At 41.0% G+C, this 23,679-nt stretch overlaps 1 protein-coding gene across 2 annotated transcripts in view; it reads right to left on the reverse strand.

The window, feature by feature from the left end:
- Window positions 1-23,679, reverse strand: part of LOC126183821 (uncharacterized) — an 87,621-nt gene that overhangs the window by 50,231 nt on the left and 13,711 nt on the right. For both annotated transcript variants that reach the window (XM_049926074.1, XM_049926075.1), the window contains exon 3: window positions 22,012-22,287. In XM_049926074.1, the coding sequence (XP_049782031.1) occupies window positions 22,012-22,287 (276 nt within the window). The remainder of the gene's footprint in view (window positions 1-22,011; window positions 22,288-23,679) is intronic.

The raw sequence follows: 23,679 nt of genomic DNA on the forward strand, positions 1-23,679 counted from the left end.
AACTGCACTTGCAAACACAAGGATTAGTGCTAACACTATCAACCTCCATTTGTGTAGAGGCACCAGCTTCTGAATAGGCTTTCTGAGAGTGGAAGCAAACGAAGTAGTGAAAGCTGGAGGTTGCATTGCTTTATACATCTTTTTGCCTCACCGTATAAAATATGCCAATTCCTTTTGAGCTCCTGTACCGTCTTTATTTAAGGTAGACAGTGCAGTTTCTATTCCACACAGAGTGATCCCAAAACATACTTTGGTGGGGAAGAACAAATGACTCCTCGTAGGTGGCCTTACCACACTTGCTGCAAGTGGTTCTTACCTTACATGCTTGAGTGGTATTTCCAAAGCACTGGCCTTTAAAACAGCACATTGGGTTTGGTATATAAGCCTCACAATTAACTGAAGGAAAACTACCTTGATATGCTCTGGGAGAGTTGTGCTACTGAATGTAAGGATAAAGCAGTTTGATTTAATCAGCTCGCCATCTACCCTTTTCACCTTTTCATCATACCTGGCACATCAGTCACACCTTCCAGAGCCCACTAATCTTTCAGCTGTTCTTTGCAAATTTCATCAATATTTCTGCATGAAAACATCTTTCTTATAATTCCAGGTAGTATGTGGCTCTATGGCATATTCCCCAATGTGTTTTGCTGTCTGAAGATTTGTTGCTTGGTGGGAACTGGATGTTTCAACCAAAAGTGACCCATTCATTTATCTCTTTATAGATTTTAAGGTGCCAGGAATGCCCTCTAAACCCTTTCAAGCATAGAAAGGTGAAACTTTCTCAAAGCTGCCCTCTTCTGCTTAATTATTAAACACACATTCTGCCCAGCAGTATCGTGTGTTCTGTTCCTATAATGTGAACTGTGGGGAATAATCCCTGTATCAGGAGGACTGGATACACAAGCCTTCATTTGGCTGGGATAATTATGGGTTTAAAGGGACTAAACTACTTCATTATCAGTCCCTCGATTAACATGAAAAAGAGGTAAAAAGATATGAAAAGAGAAAAGGAGAGTTGTCAGCTCCAAGGTCTGTGACGATGTTGTCATGGTTGAAAATGTGCACAACTTTAATCAGATAGTTAAAAATGAGATAAACCTAGGCATCTATAAACTGTAGCTGGTTCACTGAAAGATACACTATAAAGGGTCATCATAGTACAGCTAAAATGAGCTGGAAAATGGAAATATGGTGAGAAAATGCAGCTTATACAGACTAGAGTTAATTAGCTTAAACAGTTAGATAAATAAAATACATACATAAAAGTTTAAAAAGGTACAACAGTGGAGGAGGAGGAGGAGGAGGGGGGGGGGGGGGTAGTAACCTAAAGCCACTCTGGGCACATTCTGCAGCAAGGGGTAGTCTCTCCACAACCATAACAGACACCGAACGTGGAGGTGCATTACATTTTGTTATAAAATCTACTTTCCCTCTGGAAACATCGGACTTTGGTAGCTGCTAACCCTCAGTCTGCAAGTATCTGAGGTAGTGAGATAGACAGGTTGACTGCTTATCTCAGAGCAGCCAGCATTGCATATACACTACGAGAATATGGATGATCGTGAGGGGACTACCAAAGCTGCACTGAGGGGAATCCTCTTGATGCAAAAGGAACTCACAAATAAGTCTGGTGTAGCCGATATGCAGTCAGCGCAGTATGATGGCTTTTTTCGAAGAAGCATGGAGAGAAGAATAATTTCAATAATTTTTGAAGACCCAACATACCCACTGTACCCTGAAAATGGAGTAAACAAACAGCTATCTTATAAAACTCAGCTCGTTCTAATGTTCCAGAAGACTGAAACGTAGCAAGCTGGAATCTCATCCATCTGTTATGTTTTCTGCTCCCAAGAATTTTTTTTTTCACTTTCTCATTCTATTTCCTATACATTTGCATATCTAACCAGCAAACCCGGCAATGCTTCGCAATTGCTAGTCACCACCTCTTCAAACAATATGGAAAGTAAAGCAATCCTCAGAGCACACTGACTAGGTGGCTTCTCCATTTCTCCATTTTGGGCAAATGCTAATGCAACACAGTATACCTAACAAAGAACATAAATCTTGTTTACAACTCTCATTGCATGTTAACTGGTGGGCGTATGACAAGATTGGGTAGTACATCTATCAGGCTAACTGTCCTGGTCTAGGTGTCAGGCTGCAACCTACTTTTTCTCTCTTCATCCTACCAGCTTGGTGCACTATATAAGAGTGCAGCCGAAGCAATTGCAGCCACAGAGCAGCTGTTTTGCCAGGCTCATTATATAATTTTAAATTTATCTTACTAATTACTAGTAAATGTTCCACTTGTATGTGTCAACTTGCTCCACAATGGTGTTAGCAGCTATCAATTTCTCACACCCTTCTGCACTACATACCTTCCAAACAACTAGGTTTGCATAAAACCTACATTAACAGTTCCTGTTTCACTTAAGGTCTGTTGATAATTTTAATGATAAATCGCAACACAACAAATCACTTTATACTCAACAAAGTTATGAGCACGAAGAGGAATAGGTGAATCAGAGGTAGGCACAGCAGACGATTCCAATGCCGATGGATGTCCTGGACAGCTCCAATATGAGGTGTCCGGAGGCAAGCTGCCGGCCAAGACATCTGTTATGGAAACATGTCTGGATGGAACTGCTATTATTTAAATGTGAGGATGAGAAGCAAATAATGACTGTACATGGTGAGGAAACATTAAATATCTTATGCAAATATTAAAGAGCACGTGGTCTCAAACATTGGAATGATGTGTTTAATCATGCATGCCATTTTCCAGTAAACCATGGGTATATACAGTAAAACTACTTAAATGTTAGGAAACTGTTCTACAGAGTGCTGCCACCTACTGTGTTGGCCATTTGTGTGGATTGCTGGGCTTAATAAACCTACCAGTTTACTGCAGAGTTGGTGACAGCCTACAATTACACACTGTGGCAACTGACTTGTGTTCATGTTATGTCAAAAATTGTACTACAATTTCTGAAGTTAAATGCTTTGATGTGTTGGACAGAAATGAACTACGGATCACTTCAAGTGGCCAGGGTGATGAAACTAAAGACAGCTTGGAAATGCAATGGCCACATCATCTCTCATTAGAAGATGAGATGAGTGATATTCAGTGATTCTGATGCAGTGTTCCTAACTTCTGGAAATTAGGGGGAGAATATATAGCTGGTGACATAAGACCTTTTCTTCCTCATAGTTCAAATGCCTCACTTTAATAATAATACAAACTTAAAAATGTGTGGATGCGAGAAAGAAGACATGGCCAAAGTGAAAGGATGAGGAAGTTTTGGGAATACAAGAACAAGAAAGCAGTGCTAAGTAACAGTTTCATGTGCTCCTTACAAGGCAAAGCAAAATCTCTATATAATATTTGAAACGAAATATTGTAAGAAAGTGTTGATGTTGAAATAGCTATCTATTACCAATACAACAAATCTTTTATAAAAGATTCAGAGTTGTAATAAAGTAGTCACTCAACATAACATTCTCTTATTTAGAGATGGTGATACATATTTCAATGAAAGGATCAACAGTAAACAATTTTAATAACAGTTACCAATCACAACAGAATATTATGATGTGATCAGTGACAAATTTCTCAAACAAATATACCCTACAGCTCATGGGCAATATGCAAACAACATTTTATGTCCACTTGGCCAGTACTGTGGAATACCAGTAACTAGACAACACAAGAAAATGAATGAGGTGCTGATGCAGAATGGTTAATGGTAGCACTCCCACACAGCATAAAACTTGGCTATTAATCTGGTTCTGTAAACACCCTTGGCAACATCACTTCCCCTCTTGGTAGATGGCATTCATGGTGAAAACATACCAGACAAAATACTAGTCACCACCAGGAGACTTCTTGCTAATACCAGACAACACTACCTCCCGTCTTAATAATAGCCTCAACTTGATTCATGGCATGATCATGGGCACATCCACATACAAGACTCCTTTCTCGCATCTGATTACGTTTCCAAGCCCGCTCATATAACGGCACTGATCACCTACAAATGATTGGCATCACTACATTGCCATTGCCTGGCACCAGTTCTAATCCATTTACAGCACTCTAAAGAAACCATTGTGATCTTTTAAGAGGGTAACTAAAATTTTGTCCAGAGGAGTTACTTTAACATTAAAGGTCATGCTGGTCCAGAAATCCTAAGCTTATAATTAGGACTAGGATTTTTATGACTTAAAAATCACCATAATAAGCACAAAGAAATATTCTGTTAAGACCATAAGACCAAAAATTTACAAAAAATATGCACAACATAAAAATATGACCTAACAATATTAAAACAAGGTAAAATTCCTAATGTAAAATAAATTTGTACATCAATTTATGACAATGAACTATTTATTTAAGAATAAAATGCACCAAAGAAGAAAGCTTAACTATGGAATTTGACGATTTGTGCTCTTCAGAAGTACTGTCAGACCATCGTTAACCTATGATTTTAACATCCTCATTTTACTTCAATTTATGAGCTGTAAGTTGCAATGCACAATGAATACCTTGTGCATATTTTTAAAGAAAAAAAAAAAAAAAAAGCTTTCCTACTGTAAGCCAACAAAGTCTAGTACTTTCGAACATTTCTTTCTACTTCCGCTGACATGGGAAGAATATATAAAACTGACAGTAACATTTAAATCTAAATCTAAATGATTAAGAGAGGACTTTTCACCCAACAAAATTACTGAAATGGAGCAAAGTGTATGATATACTTTGTTTTCTTCTAAAATCTGTTCCATTTTCTTTGACATTTCTTTGTCCAACAATGGAAAATCCAAAAATATGCCTATCTGCGACTCAGCAGCTAGGCTATATGGTGAGTAGCAACTTTCCGTTTCATAATATTGTTACACTTCTTTGTCCATTTAACCAAAAGCAGCAATTGTTCTACCTGTTTCGCTAGTGGCACTTCTGATTGCTCCAAAGCATTTATGGCAGCATAATAAATCAAAAATCTGATTTTATGTATCAAAGTTTTCCTGAAATTTCAGCATTAGACATTCATTTTTAGACCAAGACAATGTTGAAAGTTCTGGCAGTTACAGTTGCAGGCATCAATCCTGAACCGCCATCTTGTCAAAATGGGAATTTTTTTATAGGGAAATTCTTGGAACTAACAACTTAAATGCCGCAACACATGTAGGATTTTCAAAAACACCTTTTTGATACGCCCAATAAATCTGTCAATATAGCTGAATGTACTACAAACCTCTTCTGGAACTTCGTAAGGCATGAGCTAAAGAAGTCACATGTACTATTTTAGCGTACAATTCTCTTAGTGAATCGGCAGATTTCACCATAGCAGGCACAGCATTTCTTGCAGAAACTACTACATTGTCATGCTCAACGACTTTGGTTCATACGGCAGCCACAGAAATGTCTAACAAGTTGCCAATAGTGGAATAATTTATTTTTTCTAAATGTTCATAGTCTCTAATGAACATTTCACCTGGACTGTCTTCTTCCAAAGTTCCGACAATGGTACTTCTTTCTCCTTTAAAAGTAAAAAACTCACGCTGACATCATCCCTTCTTAATGTAGAAGAATCACGAAGAGATCTACCTATTTTTTCCAAGGATTCACAAAATTTTAGATGGTTCAGCCTACTTAAGGAATGTCAGCATGAAGGAAAGCAGTAAAAAGTTCTTCACAGAATGGAGAGTTAATACGCAGGATTCCCCTAGGAGCATTTGCTGTGGCGTCTTTCCATTTCCAATCTGTTGTACTCCACGTTTGTGTTTTTCTGTTGCTACATGCCGCTGACCATTAAATGACTTCTCTTCAGTTACTCTTACATCACACAGCTTCTTCCTGCTGTGGTCTTCAGTCCAGAGACTGGTTTGATGCAGCTCTCCATGCTACTCTATCCTCAGCAAGCCTCTTCATCTCCGAATAACTATTGCAGCCTACACCCTTCTGAATCTGCTTAGTGTATTCATCTCTTGGTCTCCCTCGAATCTGCTTAGTGTATTCATCTCTTGGTCTCCCTCTATGATTTTTACCCTCCACACTTCCCTCCAATACTAAATTGGTGATCTCTTGATACCTCAGAACATGTCCTACCAACTGATTCCTCCTTCTAGTCAAGTTGTGCCATAAATTCCTCTTCTCCCCAATTCTATTCAGCATCTCCTCATTAGTTACATGATCTACTCATCTAATCTTCAGCATTCTTCTATAGCACCACATTTCAAAAGCTTCTATTCTGTTCATGTCTACACTATTTAGCGTCCATGTTTCACTTCCATACATGGCCACACTCCATACAAATACTTTCAGAAAAGACTTCCTGACACCTAATTCTATACTTGATGTTAACAAATTTCTCTTCTTCAGAAACACTTTCCTTGCCATAGCCAGTCTACATTTTATACCCCCTCTACTTCGACCATCATCAGTTATTTTGCTCCCTAAATAGCAAAACTTATTTACTATTTTAAGTGTCACATTTCCTAATCTAATTCCCTCAGCATTACCTGATATGATTGAACTACATTCCATTATCCTCATTTTGCTGTTGTTGATGTTCAACTAATATCCTCCTTTCAAGACACTGTCCATTCTGTTCAGTTGCTCTTCCAGCTCCTTTACAGTCTGATGGAATTAAAATTTTGTCATCAAACCTCAAAGGTTTTAATTTCTTCTCGGTGGATTTTAATTCCTACTCAAAAATTTTCTTTTGTTTCCTTTACTGCTTGCTCAATATACAGATTGAATAACATCAAGGATAGGCTACAACCCTGTCTCAGTTCCTTCTCAACTGCTGCTTCCCTTTCATGCCCCTCAACTCTTATAGCTGCCATCTGGTTTCTGTACAAATTGTTAATAGCCTTTCCTTCCCCGTATTTACACCTGCCACCTTCAGAATTTAAAAGAGAGTATTCCAGTCAACATTCAAAAGCTTTCTCTACATCTACAAATGCTCAAACGTAGTTTTGCCTTTCCTTAACTACCTTCTAAGATTAGTTGTAGGGTCATTATTGCCTCACGTGTTCCAACATTTCTATGGATTCCAACTGATCTTCCCCGAGGTCGACTTCTACCAGTTTATCCATTTGTCTGTAAAGAATGTGTGTTAGTATTTTGCAACCATGACTTATTAAACTGATAGTTCGGCAATTTTCAGACTTGTCAGTACCTGCTTTCTTTGGAATTGGAATAATTATATTATTCTGGAAGTCAGAGTATTTTTGCCTGTCTCATACATCTTGTTCACCTGACAGAAGAGCTTTGTCATGGCTGGCTCTCCCAAGGCTACCAGTAGTTGTAATGGAATGTTGTCTACTCTAGGGGCCTTGTTTCGACTTAGGTCTTTCAGCATTCTGTCAAATTCTTCACACAGTATCATATCTCCAATTTCATCTTCATCTACGTCCTCTTCCATTTCCATAACACTGTCATCAAGTACGTCGCCCTTGTACAGACCCTCTATATACCCATTCCACCTTTCTGTTTTCCCTGCTTTGCTTAAGGCTAGTTTTCTATCTGAGTTCTTGATATTCATATCAAGGTGTGTCTAATTTTACTCCTACTGATGCATGCTTCTACATCCTTACATTTTTCCTCTAGCCATTCCTGCTTAGCCATTTTGCACTTCCTGTCAATCTCATTTTTGAGACATTTGTATTCCTTTTCACCTGCTTCATTTACTGCATTTTTATATTTTCTCCTTTCATCAATTAATTTCAATATCTCATGTGTGACCAAAGAATTTCTACTAGCTCTTGTCTTTTTACCTACTTGATCATCTGATGTCTTCAATATTTCATCTCTCAAAGCTACTCATTTTTCTTCTGCTGTATTTCTTTCCACTGTTCTTGTCAATAGTTCGCCAATGTTCCCTCTGAAACTCTACAACCTCTGCTTCTTTCAGTTTATCCAGGTTGGTTTGGGGTATAAAGGGACCAAACTACAGGATCATCAGTGCCTTTTTCCTGATTCAAGCATGGCTCAAGGTACAAAACAGCCAAAGTACGTTTGAAAAGTAAAAGGGGAAAAAGGAGTGGGGAACCACACCTAAAAAGAAAATGAATGGAATGAACAAAAATAGGGAAAACATACACCACAAGAAAAAGTAGAAGAAGGTATTAAAACCTTAGAGCAGATGGTCTGGGCTGGCTGATCACAACAATAAAAGAGGATGATCCAGCCACTCTGCAACACATTAAAATGTCCACCCCAAAAAGACAAGGCGAGATGAACACATGTAGGGAAAAGATGACCACCAATGCAAACAAATGCAAAGAAAGTGCAACAGAGTTAAAATGGAGGGAGGGTGGCTGCCTCAAAGAGAAAGCTAAATACCCACCTTTAGATGGTACGATAAAAAAACCCTTCAGAAATAAAATGTAAAATTAAATCTGATGTTGAGGCACTGTTGCCCAACACTGAAGGTAGGGTGCTGGGAAGGTTAAAAGTCCACCAAAGAGGGGATAAAAGTGGACAATCCAGCAAGATGTGGATGACAGTCATATGTGAGCCACAGTGACACTGAGGTGGATCCTCACGACAGAGGAGGTAGCCATGTATTAGCCACGTATGGTCAATGCGGAGCCAGCAGAGAACCACAGAGTCCCTGCGAGAGGCCCACATGGAGGACTTCCACACATTCGTAGTCTCCTTAATGGCAGGCAGTTTGTTGTGCGTACTGAGATTATGCCATTCCGTCTTCCAAAGCTGAAAAACCTTGCGGCGTAATAATGATCGCAGATCAGTTACGGGTATGTCAATCTCCAGAAGTGGTTTCCGTGCAGCCTGTCAGTAAGTTCATTTCCTGTGATTCCAACGTGGTCTGGGGTCCACACAAACACCCCAGGGCACAGATGGAACCAAAGGATGGCAGGGGTAGTACCAGTTGATAGCTTGTAAGCTGCTCAAGGAGTCAGAGAAGAAACGACTTGCAAGGGCATGAGCGGATGCGCTCACGAGCACAAGAAATGGCCACCAGCTCTGCAGTGAAAACACTGCAGCCATCTGGCAAGGAGTGCTGTTCAATATGTCCTCCATGTATATACGCGAAGCCAATGTGACCATCAGCCATCGAGCGGTCGGTGTAAACCACTTCACGGTACCGGTACACGTCAGGAATCTATAGGAAGTGACAGCAGAGAGCTTTGGGGTTAACTGAGTCCTTAGCACCATATGAAAGGTCCAGGCAAAGCTTCGGCCTAGGTGTACACCATGGAGGTGTACATGAATGGACCTCGAGTATAGGTGGTAAAGGCAAGGACTCTACTTCAGACAGAAGAGATCGGACACAAACTGCAATCGTAAGCCCTGACCTGGTCCTCCGATGTGGGAGATTAACCACTATGGGTGGGAAAAGGAGACGGTAATTCGAATGCTCAGGAGAACTACGAATGTGGGTAACATAACTGGTGAGCAATTTTGACTAACCTTCAAGGGAGGGACTCCGGCCTCCACCAGAACACTGGTCACTGGACTCGTCCTGAAAGTTCCCATTGCCAGTCAAACGCTACAGTGGTGCACTGGGTCAAGTAAATGCAACGCCAAGGGTGCCGCCAAACCATAAACTGGACGCCCATAGTCAAGGCAGGACTGAACAGTGCTGCCAGCACTTCCGCTTCAGCTGATGAAGATGAGAAAGCCGCATCAATCAGATGTTAAAAACCAGTCCTAAGAATCGATATGTCTCCACTACAGAAAGTGGATCATCATTAATGTAAAGTTCTGGTTCCAGATGAATGGTACGACACCAACAGAAGTGCATGGCACACGACTTCGCAGTTGAAAATTGGAAGCCGTGGGCTAGAGCCCATGACTGCACCTTGTGGATGGCTCCCTGTAGGTGCCACACAGCAACACCAGTACTGGAGGAGCAGTACAAAATGCAGAAGTCATCTGCATCCCTCCACCACACACCGTCAGGTGGCTTGCGGAGTATGGATGTAGATGTAGATACAGAGAAGGTGAGATGGATGGCCTGACAGCTGCTGCCAGACCGTTAATGGCCACTAAAAGTAGAAATACACTCAATACAGAGCCCTGCAGGACCCCATTTTCATGGATATGAGGGGGAACTATGGGAGGCACCAACTTGGACACAGAAAGTACAGAGTAACAGGAAATTTTTGATAAAAATCAGGAGCGTGTCCCGGAGACCCCAACCATATAATGTGGCAAGAATATGGTGTCGCCAGGTAATGTCATAAGCTTTTCGTAAGTCAAATAACATGGCAACCAGGTGTTGGTGCCTAGAAAAGGCTGTTCAGATGACAGACTTGAGGGACACAAGATTATCAGTGGTAGAGCAAACCTGGCGGAAGTCGCCCTGACATGGAGCCAGTAGGCCACGTGACTCCAGGAGCAAACACAACTGCCGACTTGCCATACGTTCTCACAACTTACGAAGATCACTGGTGAGGCTGATGTGCCGATAACTATCCAAGTCAAGCAGGTATTTGCCACGTTCAAGCACTGAAATGATGGTGCTCTCTCACCATTGCGATCGAAAGACGCCATCGCACCCGATTCGGTTGAAGATGATGAGGAAATGTCACTTCTAGTTGGACGAGAGATGTTTGATCATCTGACTGCGGATCCGATCTAGCCCAGGAGCTGTGTCGGGGCAATGTGCAAGGATGCTGAGGAGCTCCCACTCTAAATGGAGCATTATAGGGTTCACTGTGACACTCAGTGAATGAGAGGGCTTTCCTTCCCATCTGCCGTTTGAGGGTGCAAAATGCTAGGGGATAATTCTGCGACATGGAGGCTCGAACATAGAGGTCAGCAAAGTGATTGGCGATTGTGTTTGCGTTGGTAGATAACACACCATTGACGTTAATACCAGGGACACCTGTCTGGGTCTGGTACCCACAAACACATCTGATCTTCGTGAAAACTTGGGAAGGTGATGTATGGCACCCAATGGTCAAGACGTACCTCTCCCAACATTCCTGTTTCAGTCTTTTTATAACCTGGCAAATGCGGGCACAGAGACATTCAAAAGCTATTAGGTGCTCTAGGGAATGGTGCCGCTTACGTTGCTGTACAGCTCAATGATGCTCTTTAATGGCCTCAGCGATTTCCAGCGACCACCAACGTACTGACTTTCACCGGGGGCACCCTAAAGAACAAGGGATAGTGTTTTCCGACACAGAAATGATCGTTCTAGTGATCCGCTCAACTACCACATTGATGATACCATGTGGAGGGGATTCAACGGTGACAGCAGAGACAAAAGCTTCCCAGTCTGCCTTGTTTAAATCCCATTTTGGTAGACGTCCAGGGGAATGGCACTGTGGGAGTGACAGGAAAATGGGAAAGTGGTCACCGTCACACAAGTCATCGTGGGCTCTCCAGTGGACAGATGGGAAAGTCCTGGGCCGCAGAGGGATAAATCAATGGCCGAGTAAGTGCCATGAGCCACACCGAAATGTGGGGGCCCCAGTATTTAACAGGCAGAGGTCGAGTTGAGACAGGAAAGTTTTGACATCTCTACCTCGGCCAGTAATCACGGTGTCACCCCACAATGGGTTATTGGCGTTAAAATCTCCCGAAAGTAGGAAAGGTTTAGGGAGTTGACGAATAAGTGCAGCCAATGCGTTCAGGGGTACAGCACCATCTGGAGGAAGATACACGTTGTGGACAGTTATTTCCTGCATCATCCTTATCCTGACAGCCACAGCGTCAAGAGGGGTTTGTAGGGGCACAGGTTCACTGCATACTGAGTTCAGGACATACACAAAAACTCTACCTGACACTATTATAGTCGTTACGGTTCTTGTAATATCCCCTATAGCCACGGAGGGCAGTGGTCTGCATTGCCGGGAACCAGCTTTCCTGCAAGCCAATGGAGAAATCAGGTGTAAACCTTAACAGTTGCTGTAGCTCAGCCAGTTGGCAGGAAAAACCGCAGCAATTACACTGGAGGATGACGTTATCGTGAGGCTGAGAAGGCATGAAGCATGCAAGGAGGCAGGTTATGCCTCGGCGTCACCTGTTGCCAATGATTGAGTATTTGTATCCATTCCTATTGTGGATGAGGCATAATTGAGATCCAGGTCCTCAGGGGACGCTAAGATCTCCACCTCATCCGCAGGTGCAGAATTGGTAGGGAGTGGAGCTGTTGGGGGCCACCTGAGGGTCCTTTTCCTTAACAGACTTCTTTGTTTGCCTTCTTGCTTCTCTTTAGGAACTTGCTGGGAGGACTTCTCTGAAGTAGAAAGACACAGCTTTTGGATCCTTATATTCACCTGACCAGAAGTCTTGTTCCTCCTGCCACCGAACTTCACTAATTCCCAATATATCTACCTTTAACCTATCCCATTCCCTTTCTAAATTTTCTGACCTACCTGCCCGATTAAAGGATCCGACATTCCATGCTCCAATCCGTAGAACACCAGTTTTGTTTCTCCCAATAATGGCATCCTCTTGAGTAGTACCTGCCCAGTGATCCGAATGGGGGACTATATTTACCTCCAGAATATTTTACCCATGAGGATGCCATCATAATTTAACCATAAAGTAAAGCTGCATGTCCTCTTGCTTCCAGCCATTCACAGTACCAGCACAGCAAGGCCATTTTGGTTTATATTACAAGGCCACATCAGTCAATCATCCAGACTGTTGGCCCTGCAACTACTGAAAAGGCTGCTGCCCCTCTTCAGGAACCACACATTCGTCTGGCCTCTCAACACATACCCCTCTGTTGTGGTTGCACCTACGGTATGGCTGTCTGTATTGCTGAGGCTCGCAAGCCTCCCCACCAACACCAAAGTCCACAGTTCATTGGGGGGGGGGGGGGGGGGGGGGGGGGATCACACAGCTTGCAATACAATATTTTACTGTAAGTCGATAATACTTTCCCACCCTGCTGAGACATGAACTGTTATATGAGGGCAATTCAAATGAAAACCTTAAAAGAGCTACAGTACTTTTAATTGTTAACAATGAACAAAAAACTTACATGTCATTTTTCGATGTCACCACCCCGATGCTCAGAGCAGGTTTCCACTGCTTCAGAAGTAAATAGGTACCTCGATGAAAGAATTCTTTTGGTTGTGTGCGTAGCCAGTCGTGCACTGTGGTTTTCATCTCTTCATCACTTCTGAAATTTCTGCCTCCCATTGCTCCTTTGTGTGCACCTAACAGATGAAAATCACGAGGAGTGAGGTCTAGTGAATAAGGAGGCTGTACCAGCCATTCAAATTTAATTCCCTGAATAGTCCCAACAGTCTTACGGGCTGTACGCAGTCAGGCACTGACATGCTGTAGCAATACTCCTTAAATCAGAGGACTCATTTGCTCCTGACTGCAGAGTGAAGTTAATTTTTCAGCATTTCTGAATTAGAAATACTGGTTACCATCACTCCATTATCCATGTAGTGCTCCAAAATTACTTCATTTGCATCCCAGAAAAGAATGAGCAGAACCTTTCCACCAGACAGTTAAGTGCAGAATTCTTTTTTGTTTCAGTGATGAGCTGTGGTGTCATTCCTTGTATGACCTTTTTGTTTCTGGTTGGTGACAGTGAACCCACGTCTCATCGCTTGCAACAATTTTTTCCAGAAATGCATCACCTTCGATGTGGAAATGATACAAAAGTCCTTCATCGACATTGATGTTTTTCAATTTGGCAGTCAACTGATGTGGAGCCCGTATCACAGACACCTAATTGATCTGCAGTATATTGTGTACAATACTCTACATTGAATCAATACTAATATTCAAACTTACAATTATTTCATTAAGAGTTACACGTCTGTTCTCCTTTACATGCTCCTCCACTAACACAATTTTCTCATCTGTCATTACGCAGTGAGCCTGCCCTGGTCTTACGGCATCCTCCACATACAGTTATACCACTTTTAAACTTCCTACACCACTCGTACACTTGCTGAAATGACAAACACAAATCACCATACTGCGCTGTCACTCTGGGACGAATTTCGATTGGTTCGACACCTTCACTACACAAAAAACGCATCACAGATCCTCGCTCAGTCGTGGTGCACATTAACAGCGGGGCAGACATCTTGTTGTGGATGCAGTTGCCTTCCTCTGCGTTATAGCATCACTCTGCCTGTCACTTCTTGAACCTCAAGGAACACTACTGCCACCTACCCACTCAATCACACACTTTTCAAAATTTTAGGGAACCTTTAAGGTTTTCATTTGAATCACTCTTGCAAATTTCACTTTAGGCCTTTTTACTGGACTCTAGTACTCTTACTTTGGACTTCAACAAGATTGAATAACACATTGAGAGACTTGTCTGCAGTCCAGAGTCCAGAATGGCTTAAGCAACTACTTGCTCATAGACTACAAACTCCATATTGTTTAGTCAAACAAAACGTGGGAGGAAGGTAGATATTTGCTATTTTCCAAGAAAAAAAGGGAGAAATGCAATTCTGCAAAATGTAACATGGAAGAAAGCAAATTTCATAAGAAAAGTTCCTTAGTGAGCACAAAAATTACGAATATGACCATTTACTTAATAAAATACGCTCTGTCAGCAAGAAATGGCCATATATACAGAAATATGGCTTAAAATATTACAGTAATCGATCTAGTTTCATTCATAACAAGCACTCTTAAGAATTTCAGGAATATGTCAGTCTTACAGAAGTAAGACACAATGTCCATGAGCATGTCACACTGCACATTCTTCCTACCATGAATGTTATACTACTGATTGCATTGAAAAACCTGGTAAGTTGAACACTTCCTTTGACACATTTCTGTTCAAAACCATATAACAGTGAAACTTATCAGGTTGGAACCTGAAAAGTTGGCAAGCTGGAAATGGGTCAGTGTCTCTGGATGTGTGTCAGCACACCACCTGCACGACAGCCCACATTCAGATGGACAGCAGCTGCCTGTTGAGTGGTGGAGAGCAACGTCACCAATAGGACAGGTGGCTATGCATTGCCATAGCATTTTTTCGTGTTTTTGTGACCTGTATGATTTAAGTGCTCCTTGATTATGTTGTACTAAAATCTTTAATACACTGAAATTAATATTAAACCCTGGCGTAAATCATTCTGCCACTGAAAGTGATGTGTGCCTGTTGCATGTGAGGCATCTCAACATTGGAGAACGAGTGGGTACATTACAAGTGGTGCACTGGTTGGGAAATTTGCTCGATTTAATAAATCACTTAGAGAAGGAGCTTGACACTCGTATAAAAATAAAAATGGACAGTGAGCAGAGTCAGCACTCTACCACTCTAGAAGATCCAGTATGATGGTGAACAGACTGGAAGACGCTGGTTGTTAAGAAGATGATTTTGGAGGGGGGGGGGGCTGACAGCTATTCCACAGTGAGGTGCATTCACATCATGGTGACATTTTCTGGCAGACTGCTGGGAGGCCCCAAATTGAGCAATTCAGATCAGCAATTCAGCATCTGTGACATTGGGCAGTTTGCACACTGTTCACACACCCGCACCAGCAGGTAGCAGACCTGCAGCAGATGGCTATTGTGTACTGCACCAGAGGCAACTTGCTAGCTGAAGTGGAACAGTTGTTTTAGCTGCAGGTCAGACACTGCTGCCACTACAATGCAATGACATCACTATTCCACACCACACTGTGCAGTATCAATCAGCAAAGATAGGCGTTTCTTCCTGCAGCTGCTTGGCATAGCTGTAAGAAAATAGATGCCACATTGTGCAGCACCATCAGCCAAGCTAGGTATTTCTTCCTACAGCTGCTTGACACAGCTGCAAGAAAACAGCTGGCAAGGGCAGATAAAGCAAACAAGTAGGCCCAACCTCCAGCTGTTAAAGTGAACGAAGAGCAAGTTTCAGAATTACAGAAAAAATTTGTGAACTGAGGTACTGAATAAGATGGTCATACATAATCGACTAATATTGTTGGGGAGGAAATAACCTCAAACAATTAGAAAGCTTTGGTTCTGAAGACTGATCAAACTGTTGCTGTAAGCCACTAGTGGGTTGTCATATTCTGAATCTAAAGTTTCAGTGTCAGTATCTAGTTCACAGAGATAAATGTCTGATACATGCAGTGATATTATTGTTGTGAAAGAATAGGTAACTAAACAAGTATAAATTTTTGATATACTTTTGAGATCAAAATTTGCCAGTCTCAACTCAAGATTTGATAGGAAATTAGATGCCTACCAGGAATGTGTGACTCTTAAGCAAGAAGTACAGGGAAAAGTAACAAAAGAGCTGGAAATTTATAACAGCTCCTTCCAAAATTGTTCCTCTGCTGCATATGCTCGGCTGTTACAGCACAAAGCTCCTGACTCAGACCAGCTTCTAAAGGCGCAGGATGCAATTATGTAGGAGCAAGGAGTTTTGATGAGTAATTAGCAAGAAATGAATTGTGTCACTGTGGGGGAGTGAGAAACCCCCAAAAATGTTTTAATGGCAATATTAAAGAGTTCTCATCCTGTAGACAGTGCATAATGCATCAGCAGAAGCTCCTTTCATCAGACACAAAAAGTTTAATCAATTTGAAACTCTGGGGTTCAGCTCATCCAGAGGCTCTCATATACAAGAATTTGCTGGTGTATTACTTGTAACTTGAAACCACAAGGAACACATTTCATTTATTATAAGTCATTTAATAGGTGGTGCAGTCAGGTGGGTACTTTCACACTGCTGATTCTTGTAGCACTGTTCAGGGTTTCCCATACAAATATCTTTGTGAATACAGATCAAAATATGTGTAAAAATGATACTTGTGATTCTGGAGTGGGTATAAGTATGAATCCAAGTGAGGCTCTCATGAGTTTTTGGGAGTACTTGTGGACTAAGTTAAATTACTTTGACACAATGCTGAAGTAACTGTAATGAGTCTGGTAGTCTGTTAGAAGGTAATAAACGAGACAACAATCTGAAAAGCAGTAATAGACATCAAGATGATAAGCGTTTAAACTAAATCTTGCCTCAGCTAGGGATCAACTGATGACTAATCAATACAGTCCTACAGTTACCCAATCACAACTTTATTGATTTATCACCTGACAAACCCAAGGTAGGAGGCACTATGTGTAATAACACCACAATGTTTAGAGTTGACGTAATAGCAAGTTTACGTCATCCAGTCAAAATAAGTGACCTGCTAGCAGACGATGAGGTGACTAGGAAAGACTGCTCACACCTTAATAGTTATTCAAACTGGCATCATCAAAGGCACATGCTTTGGCAGATAATGCGGCCAAAATTGCAGCTACTGTACAAACATTTTTCAAATCACTACTAGAAGGAAGCCAAATAGTTAAAATCCCATTATGGGAACAAACCGTTTGGGCTAAAACTATCAACAATAGTGATACCAAGCACTGTTTACCTTAAGAACTGCAAAAACAAGAATTTGAACATCACTTTCTTATTATGAACATGTTAATAAGTGTTGACTTTTTAATCAGATATAAACATAGACTCAATTGTTACAGCCAATAGAGTTAAGGAAATATTGGTGTTGTATAGCCAGTTTGGGGGCAATAATGGATGTGATTTACTGGATGTGGGAGTGTGACATGTGAATCTACAAGTATATGGACTTATGTGCAAAAATAAATCACAAAAATTTGTATTCTGCTAGCAAAGTTACTGCAGAGTGCATAAAGGTGCAGAATGAAATCCATCACACTGTAGCATCTCTAAAGGGAAAAAAATAATAATGAATTTACTAGTGATTCTCTTTCTACATCTACATTTACACAGATACACCACCAGCCACTGTACGTTGCGTGGCAGACGATAACCTCTATTACTACTTCTCATTTCCCCTCCTGATCCAATCGCAAATAGAGCGAGGGAAAAATGACCTGTTCACTTCCATATGAGCCCTAATTTCTTGTATCTTATCTTCTTGGTCCTTACGCAAGATGTATGGTGGGGGCAGTAGAATCGTTTGGCAGTCAGCTTCAAATGCCAGTTCTCTAAATTTTTTCAATATTATTTCTCGAAAAGAATGTCGCCTTCTACCCAGGGATTCCCATTTGAGTCCCTGAAGCATCTCCATAACACTTAGGTGGTGTTTGAACCTACCGGTAACAAATCTAGCAGCCCGCCTCTGAATTGCTTCAATGTCTTCCTCCAATCCGACCTGGTACAGGTCCCAAACACTTTAGCAGTACTCAAGAATAGATTGCAACTGCATCCTATATGCAATCTCCTTTACAGGTGAACCACTCTATCTTAAAATTCTACCAATACACCAAAGTTGACCATTTGGCTTCCCTACCACAGTTCTCACATGCTCCTTCCACCACATATCACTTTGCAACATTACGCCCCAATATTTAAACGACTTGACTGTGTCAAGCTGGACGCTAGTATTACTGTATCTGAACATTACAGCTGGTTTTTCCTAATCACCTGCATTAACTTACATTTTTACACATTTAGGGTTAGCTGTCATTCATCACAACAACCGGAAATTTTGTCAAAGTCATCTTGTATCTTCCAGCAGTCAATCAACCTTGAAACCTCACTGTGCACCACATCATCAGCAAACAACTGCAGACTGCTGCCCACCCTGCCCGGAAAATCATTTATGTATATAGAGAACAACAGTGGTCCTCTCACACTTCTCAGGAGAGCTCCTGATGATACCCTTGTCTACTGATGAACACTTGCCATTGAGGACAACATACTGGGCTCTATTATTTAAGAAGTCTTCAAACCCACTCACCTATTTGTGAACTTATTCCACATGCTTGTACCTCAGTTAACAGCCTGTAATGGGGCACAGGGTCAAATGCTTTCCAGGACTCTAGAAATATGGAACCAGCCTGTTACCCTTCGTCCATAGTTCTCAGTATATCATGTGAGGAAAGGGCAAGCTGAGTTTTCCACGAACAATGCTTTCTAAATCCATGCTGATTCATGGACAGAAGCTGCTTAGTCTCAGTCTCAAGAGAGTTTATTGTATTTGAACTGATAATATGTTGAAGGATTCTGCAGCAAACAGAAGTTAGGGATATTGGTCTGTAATTTTGCAGATCCTTTCTTTTGCCTTTCTTATATACGCGAGTCACCTGCATTTTTTTCCAGTTGTTTGGGACTTTATGCTGGGTGACAGATTCTCGACAAATGCAAGCTAGGTAGGGTGCCAATGCTGTAGGTTACTCTTTGTGAAATCGAATTGGGATTCCATACAGACCTGGTGATTTATTTGTTTTCAAATCTTTCAGTTGTTTCTCTTTGCCAGGGATGCCTATTACTATGTCATCCACACGGGAGTCTGTCCAGTGATCAAATGACAGTATGTTTTTACAGTTCTCCTGTGAGAACGATTTCTTGAACATGAAATTTAAAACTTTGGCTTTTGTTTTGCTATCTTCAACTGCCACACCCAACTGGTGAAGAATGGACTGAATGGAAGCCTTAGACCTGCTTAGCAATTTTATATATGACCAGAATTTTCTCAGGTTCTCAGCCAGATCTTTCGCTAAGGTATGACAGTGGTAATAGTTGTATGCTTCGCGCATAGATCTTTTCACAGATGCACAGATCTCTATTAACCTTTGTTTGTCATCATTTATGCATCCCCTTTGGAACTTAGAACACAACAGCCTCTGCTTCCTCAGCATCCGCCGAATTTTGTTGTTAAACCATGATGGTTCTTTTCCATCCTTTATCCCACTTACTGGGCACATAACTCTCCAGACCATGAGTGACAATCTGCTTCAACTTTGCCCATAATTCCTCTACATCCATGTTACTGGAACTAAGTGATGCCAATTCACTGTCTAAGTGAGATGCTAGTAACTGCTTATCTGCTCTATCTAGCAGAAACACTGTCCTAACCTTATTGACTGATTTATTAACTTTCATAATCATAGTTGCTATAATGACATGATCGTTAAACCCTGTTTCTACACTGACACTGTTGATAAGGCCTGGCCTATCTGTAGCTACAAGGTATAAGATATTTCCATTGTGTGTGGGCTACTGAGCTAGCTGCTCAATACAATTTTCTGAAAGTGTGTTCAAAAGTATTTTGCATGACTGTCTGTACACCCCAGCAATGAATCCATAGACATCCAAGTCTATACTCGACAGGCTAAAGTCGTCTCCAACTAGTAGTCTATGATCTTGGTATTTACGTGCTGCTAATTGTAGACTTTCCTTGAATTAAGGACCACCCAGAACCCATGTGATAAGCATTGTTGGTGCTGAAGTGAGCCACAACATGCAGACAACTGCCCTCTGCATGCTCAATAGCCACAGACAAGGCAGCCTCCACATCGACATACCGAGTGCACATTTGCTTTCTTCCCAGCCCTGAACACTATCTGCCTAGGGTGCTCCATAATGCACCTGACACTGGAGCTACCAATAACCAGCAAACCCCTCTCCCCATGTACCTGCTCAGAGCCTGTTGGAGGAGCAGCCACCTGCACATTCACAGAGTGAATCGGAGGCCAGGCAGTTAGTCTCCACATTGGCTCTCCACCTCGAGCGACGTGAACGCATTACCACTCACCACTCGCCCTGCTATGAGGCCGGATCCACTGCACAGGAGGCACCTCGGAAGCAGAGCCCATGGATAAAACAAGTGGCACCTCAGGTGTCCCTTGCAATGTGCCCAATTCTCTGCCCCTCCTACACCCTGAGGTAGCAGCCTGAAGGTGACTGACTGTAGCCAACAGCATGTTCAGCTGTTTGTGAACTGCAGACAGCTCCTCCTGCATCTGCACACAGCATGTGCACATCCTATCCAGCCTAGTAAGACTAACTGAAGAAGTTAACCATAAAAGGATACAATCCTAGATATGTGACTTGTTACCCTCCTGATGTGTCACCAAAGGACGGTGATGCATTAAAGAGCTATGTAGCTGGCTGTTCTGTGAGCAACAAATGCACTAACAACTGCATGAATTTACTTACAAAAATGCGAGATTAACTCTCTTGGACAGAGAAACATGCATGAAATTTAATAAAAATATTACGTGGAAAACACAGCAAAGGATAAACACTTAACTTGCTGCTCTCCAGACGTACTCTCATCACAGCTGAGAGCTGGAGCCTGACTGACAGTCAGTACAGTACACTGGTACTTCAATTTTATGTTCTCTGATTTCAAGTTTTTGGCATTTCTACACGATAAATTTATAGCCCCATGAAGTAAAACTGCAGCACCTAAGCGTTCTTTTGAATTTACATGTTACATAGTATACAGAAATTCACTGAGACGACTTTATAGTTTTTAACGTCAATTGGTGAAGTAAATTCATTTTTTCACTTCCGTTTCTATCATCACAAGAAGGAAAAACATACCCAAGATGTTAGATTCAAACACCTTTCACCATACTTCGCAGTTTTCAATTTAACTCTCAAAGTTTATCAATTTTTGCATTTTTCTGGGTGATTACAAAGGAAATATCTCTCAAAAACTTTTGATACGTAATTTGTGGTTGTAACAGGTCAGAAAATAGCTTGATTACCTTGTACCAACTTCCATTTTTTGACGAGTTTTTTACTCGCTGTTACACATGCATGATTTTTTAAGAACTGATGAAATTCATAACCATTAATTATTGTATAAACATTGTATAGCACATTTAATTTTCTTCACTTATACAGATTTTCTACAATGTAATGGAGAGGACTATATTTTTAATTGTATATGCCAATTACATATGTTTGGGGAGGGGGGGGGGGGGCTGAAAGCAGGACACATGGCTGGCTCTTTGGCTACACTGTAGATTATAGGAAGTGGAAGGAAAACTATGCAAGAAACAGTCCAACAGAAAAGTGCTCCAGGATAATATAGTAGTACAGCAGTAGAATGGAGAAAGAAGGAACAATGGAAGAATAGTTTATGCACAGGTCGATAATATGATTCAGAAATTCATGCAAGAGCCACTAACCACCTGTTAAATTTTTGTATACCTGCTGTTGGTAGGGAGATTGCAATGAAATATGGAAAAAGTCAGTACTCACAATGTTAAACCAAGACACAAAAATAATACTTCAGTATGATGAAATAAATGTTTTACATAGTTACACTAGTGCTTACTGTATTTTTCAGTGTCTCATAAACATGCTGCTGCTGCTCTTTTGTAGGTTTCTCTTCTGTTGGCTTTTCTGAGTCTGTGGTAGATTGGTCAACAGATCTTAGAATGCTTTCAGGAATTAAGGTAGCATGAGCATAATTCTCACTTTGTAACATTACTAATTCATTTTCAAGTTTTTCACCATTATTCTTGTATGAAAAATTCCCACTTTCTTCATTAGGTGTTTGTGGCTCAACCACACTCAATACTGATGAACAAGTAACTTCTGTTGCTAGGGGCTGAAAAAGATCATAAATGGGTAACAAGGCAGTATGTAACATCAAATTTTAATGAAATTTACAGTTTATAGAGAGTTATATTATCTGAACTTTCGAGTCGTCATGAAAACAAAATAAATAAATAAATAAATAAATGCAATAATCACCAAACTGAAATAAATAATGTTTCCAAATATTAAGTTAGCAGCAAGCAAATACTGGCCATCTATTAATATCAAATACATAAGAAATAATCTTTATTTGCGTATTCCATTTCAGCCTTTGACTGGAATGAGTTGGGCAATTCATGTGGAGGAAAAACATGCAATTGCTGAACCAGGTCAAAACTGGAGTCCTCATTATGAAACAATAAAACCTAAATTCTACTCACCATAGTAGCAATCACAGTTAAATACATATTTGGTACACCTTCTGAAAAAACCAGTTTAACAGCAGAGAAGCTTTAACTTTAGGTTGAAAGCATGCAGTTTATCAACCAAGAACCATTTATTCTTGCAGACATGTGGAAAACAAAAGTATAACATCAAAGAATGAAAGTATATTCAGTTAACCAGGTTAATTATCACTTTGGCCGACTGTTCTGATCATGAACGTCCCCCCTCGCCCCCTTTTTTCATTTCTGCTGGTGGTCATGAATATGCGCCTCTGAAGGGATCTACCAACGTATCTTCAGAACGATAAAATGGCATTTTTAATCATGTCTGTTCAGGAGCTTACATTATATTGAAAGTAGTTGTTTAATGTAATTTAATTTAAAACAATTTGTAAAGAAAGTCCTCGCAAAATTTACATGAAATAGGTTATGTAATATGGACAATTAACATGATTTCTGCTTCATAATAGGAAAGGGAGTCAGAAGGAGGGAGGTTTATAACTCACTGGCTGATGTAACAGAAGGTAACATGTTCGCTATGCTGTAAAAATTCTTGAGGGTAATACAAGGAGTTTCAATAAGTAATGCAACACATTTTTTCTCAGCCAATTTCGGTTGAAAAAATGTGGAATTTGCTGTGGGACACTGTGGAAAATTTCCACTTCAGTCCGTATAGTTTCATGAAGTTCTGATGGAAGTGGTTCAAAGCAGATATTCATCGGTGCTTGCAGAATGTCTACAGAGACCTGGCAGTGAACAAAAGCATGGTGTGTCATTGGGCAACGTATGTATCATCATTGCAACCAGATCACACAAACCCGTCCGATCTCCCACATGCCAGATGGCTGCACACAGTTGTGACCTCAGCAATGTTGGAACATGGGGACACACACATTTGAGGTGAATCAAACACCTCAATGCACAACTGGAAGTCTCTGCTGGTAATGCCGACACATTCGTCCACCATTTGGGGTACTCAAAGGTTCCTCGCCACCTAACAGACCATAAAGAGTAACAAA

Source organism: Schistocerca cancellata, chromosome 4 (assembly GCF_023864275.1).
Source record: "Schistocerca cancellata isolate TAMUIC-IGC-003103 chromosome 4, iqSchCanc2.1, whole genome shotgun sequence".
NCBI lineage: Eukaryota > Metazoa > Arthropoda > Insecta > Orthoptera > Acrididae > Schistocerca > Schistocerca cancellata.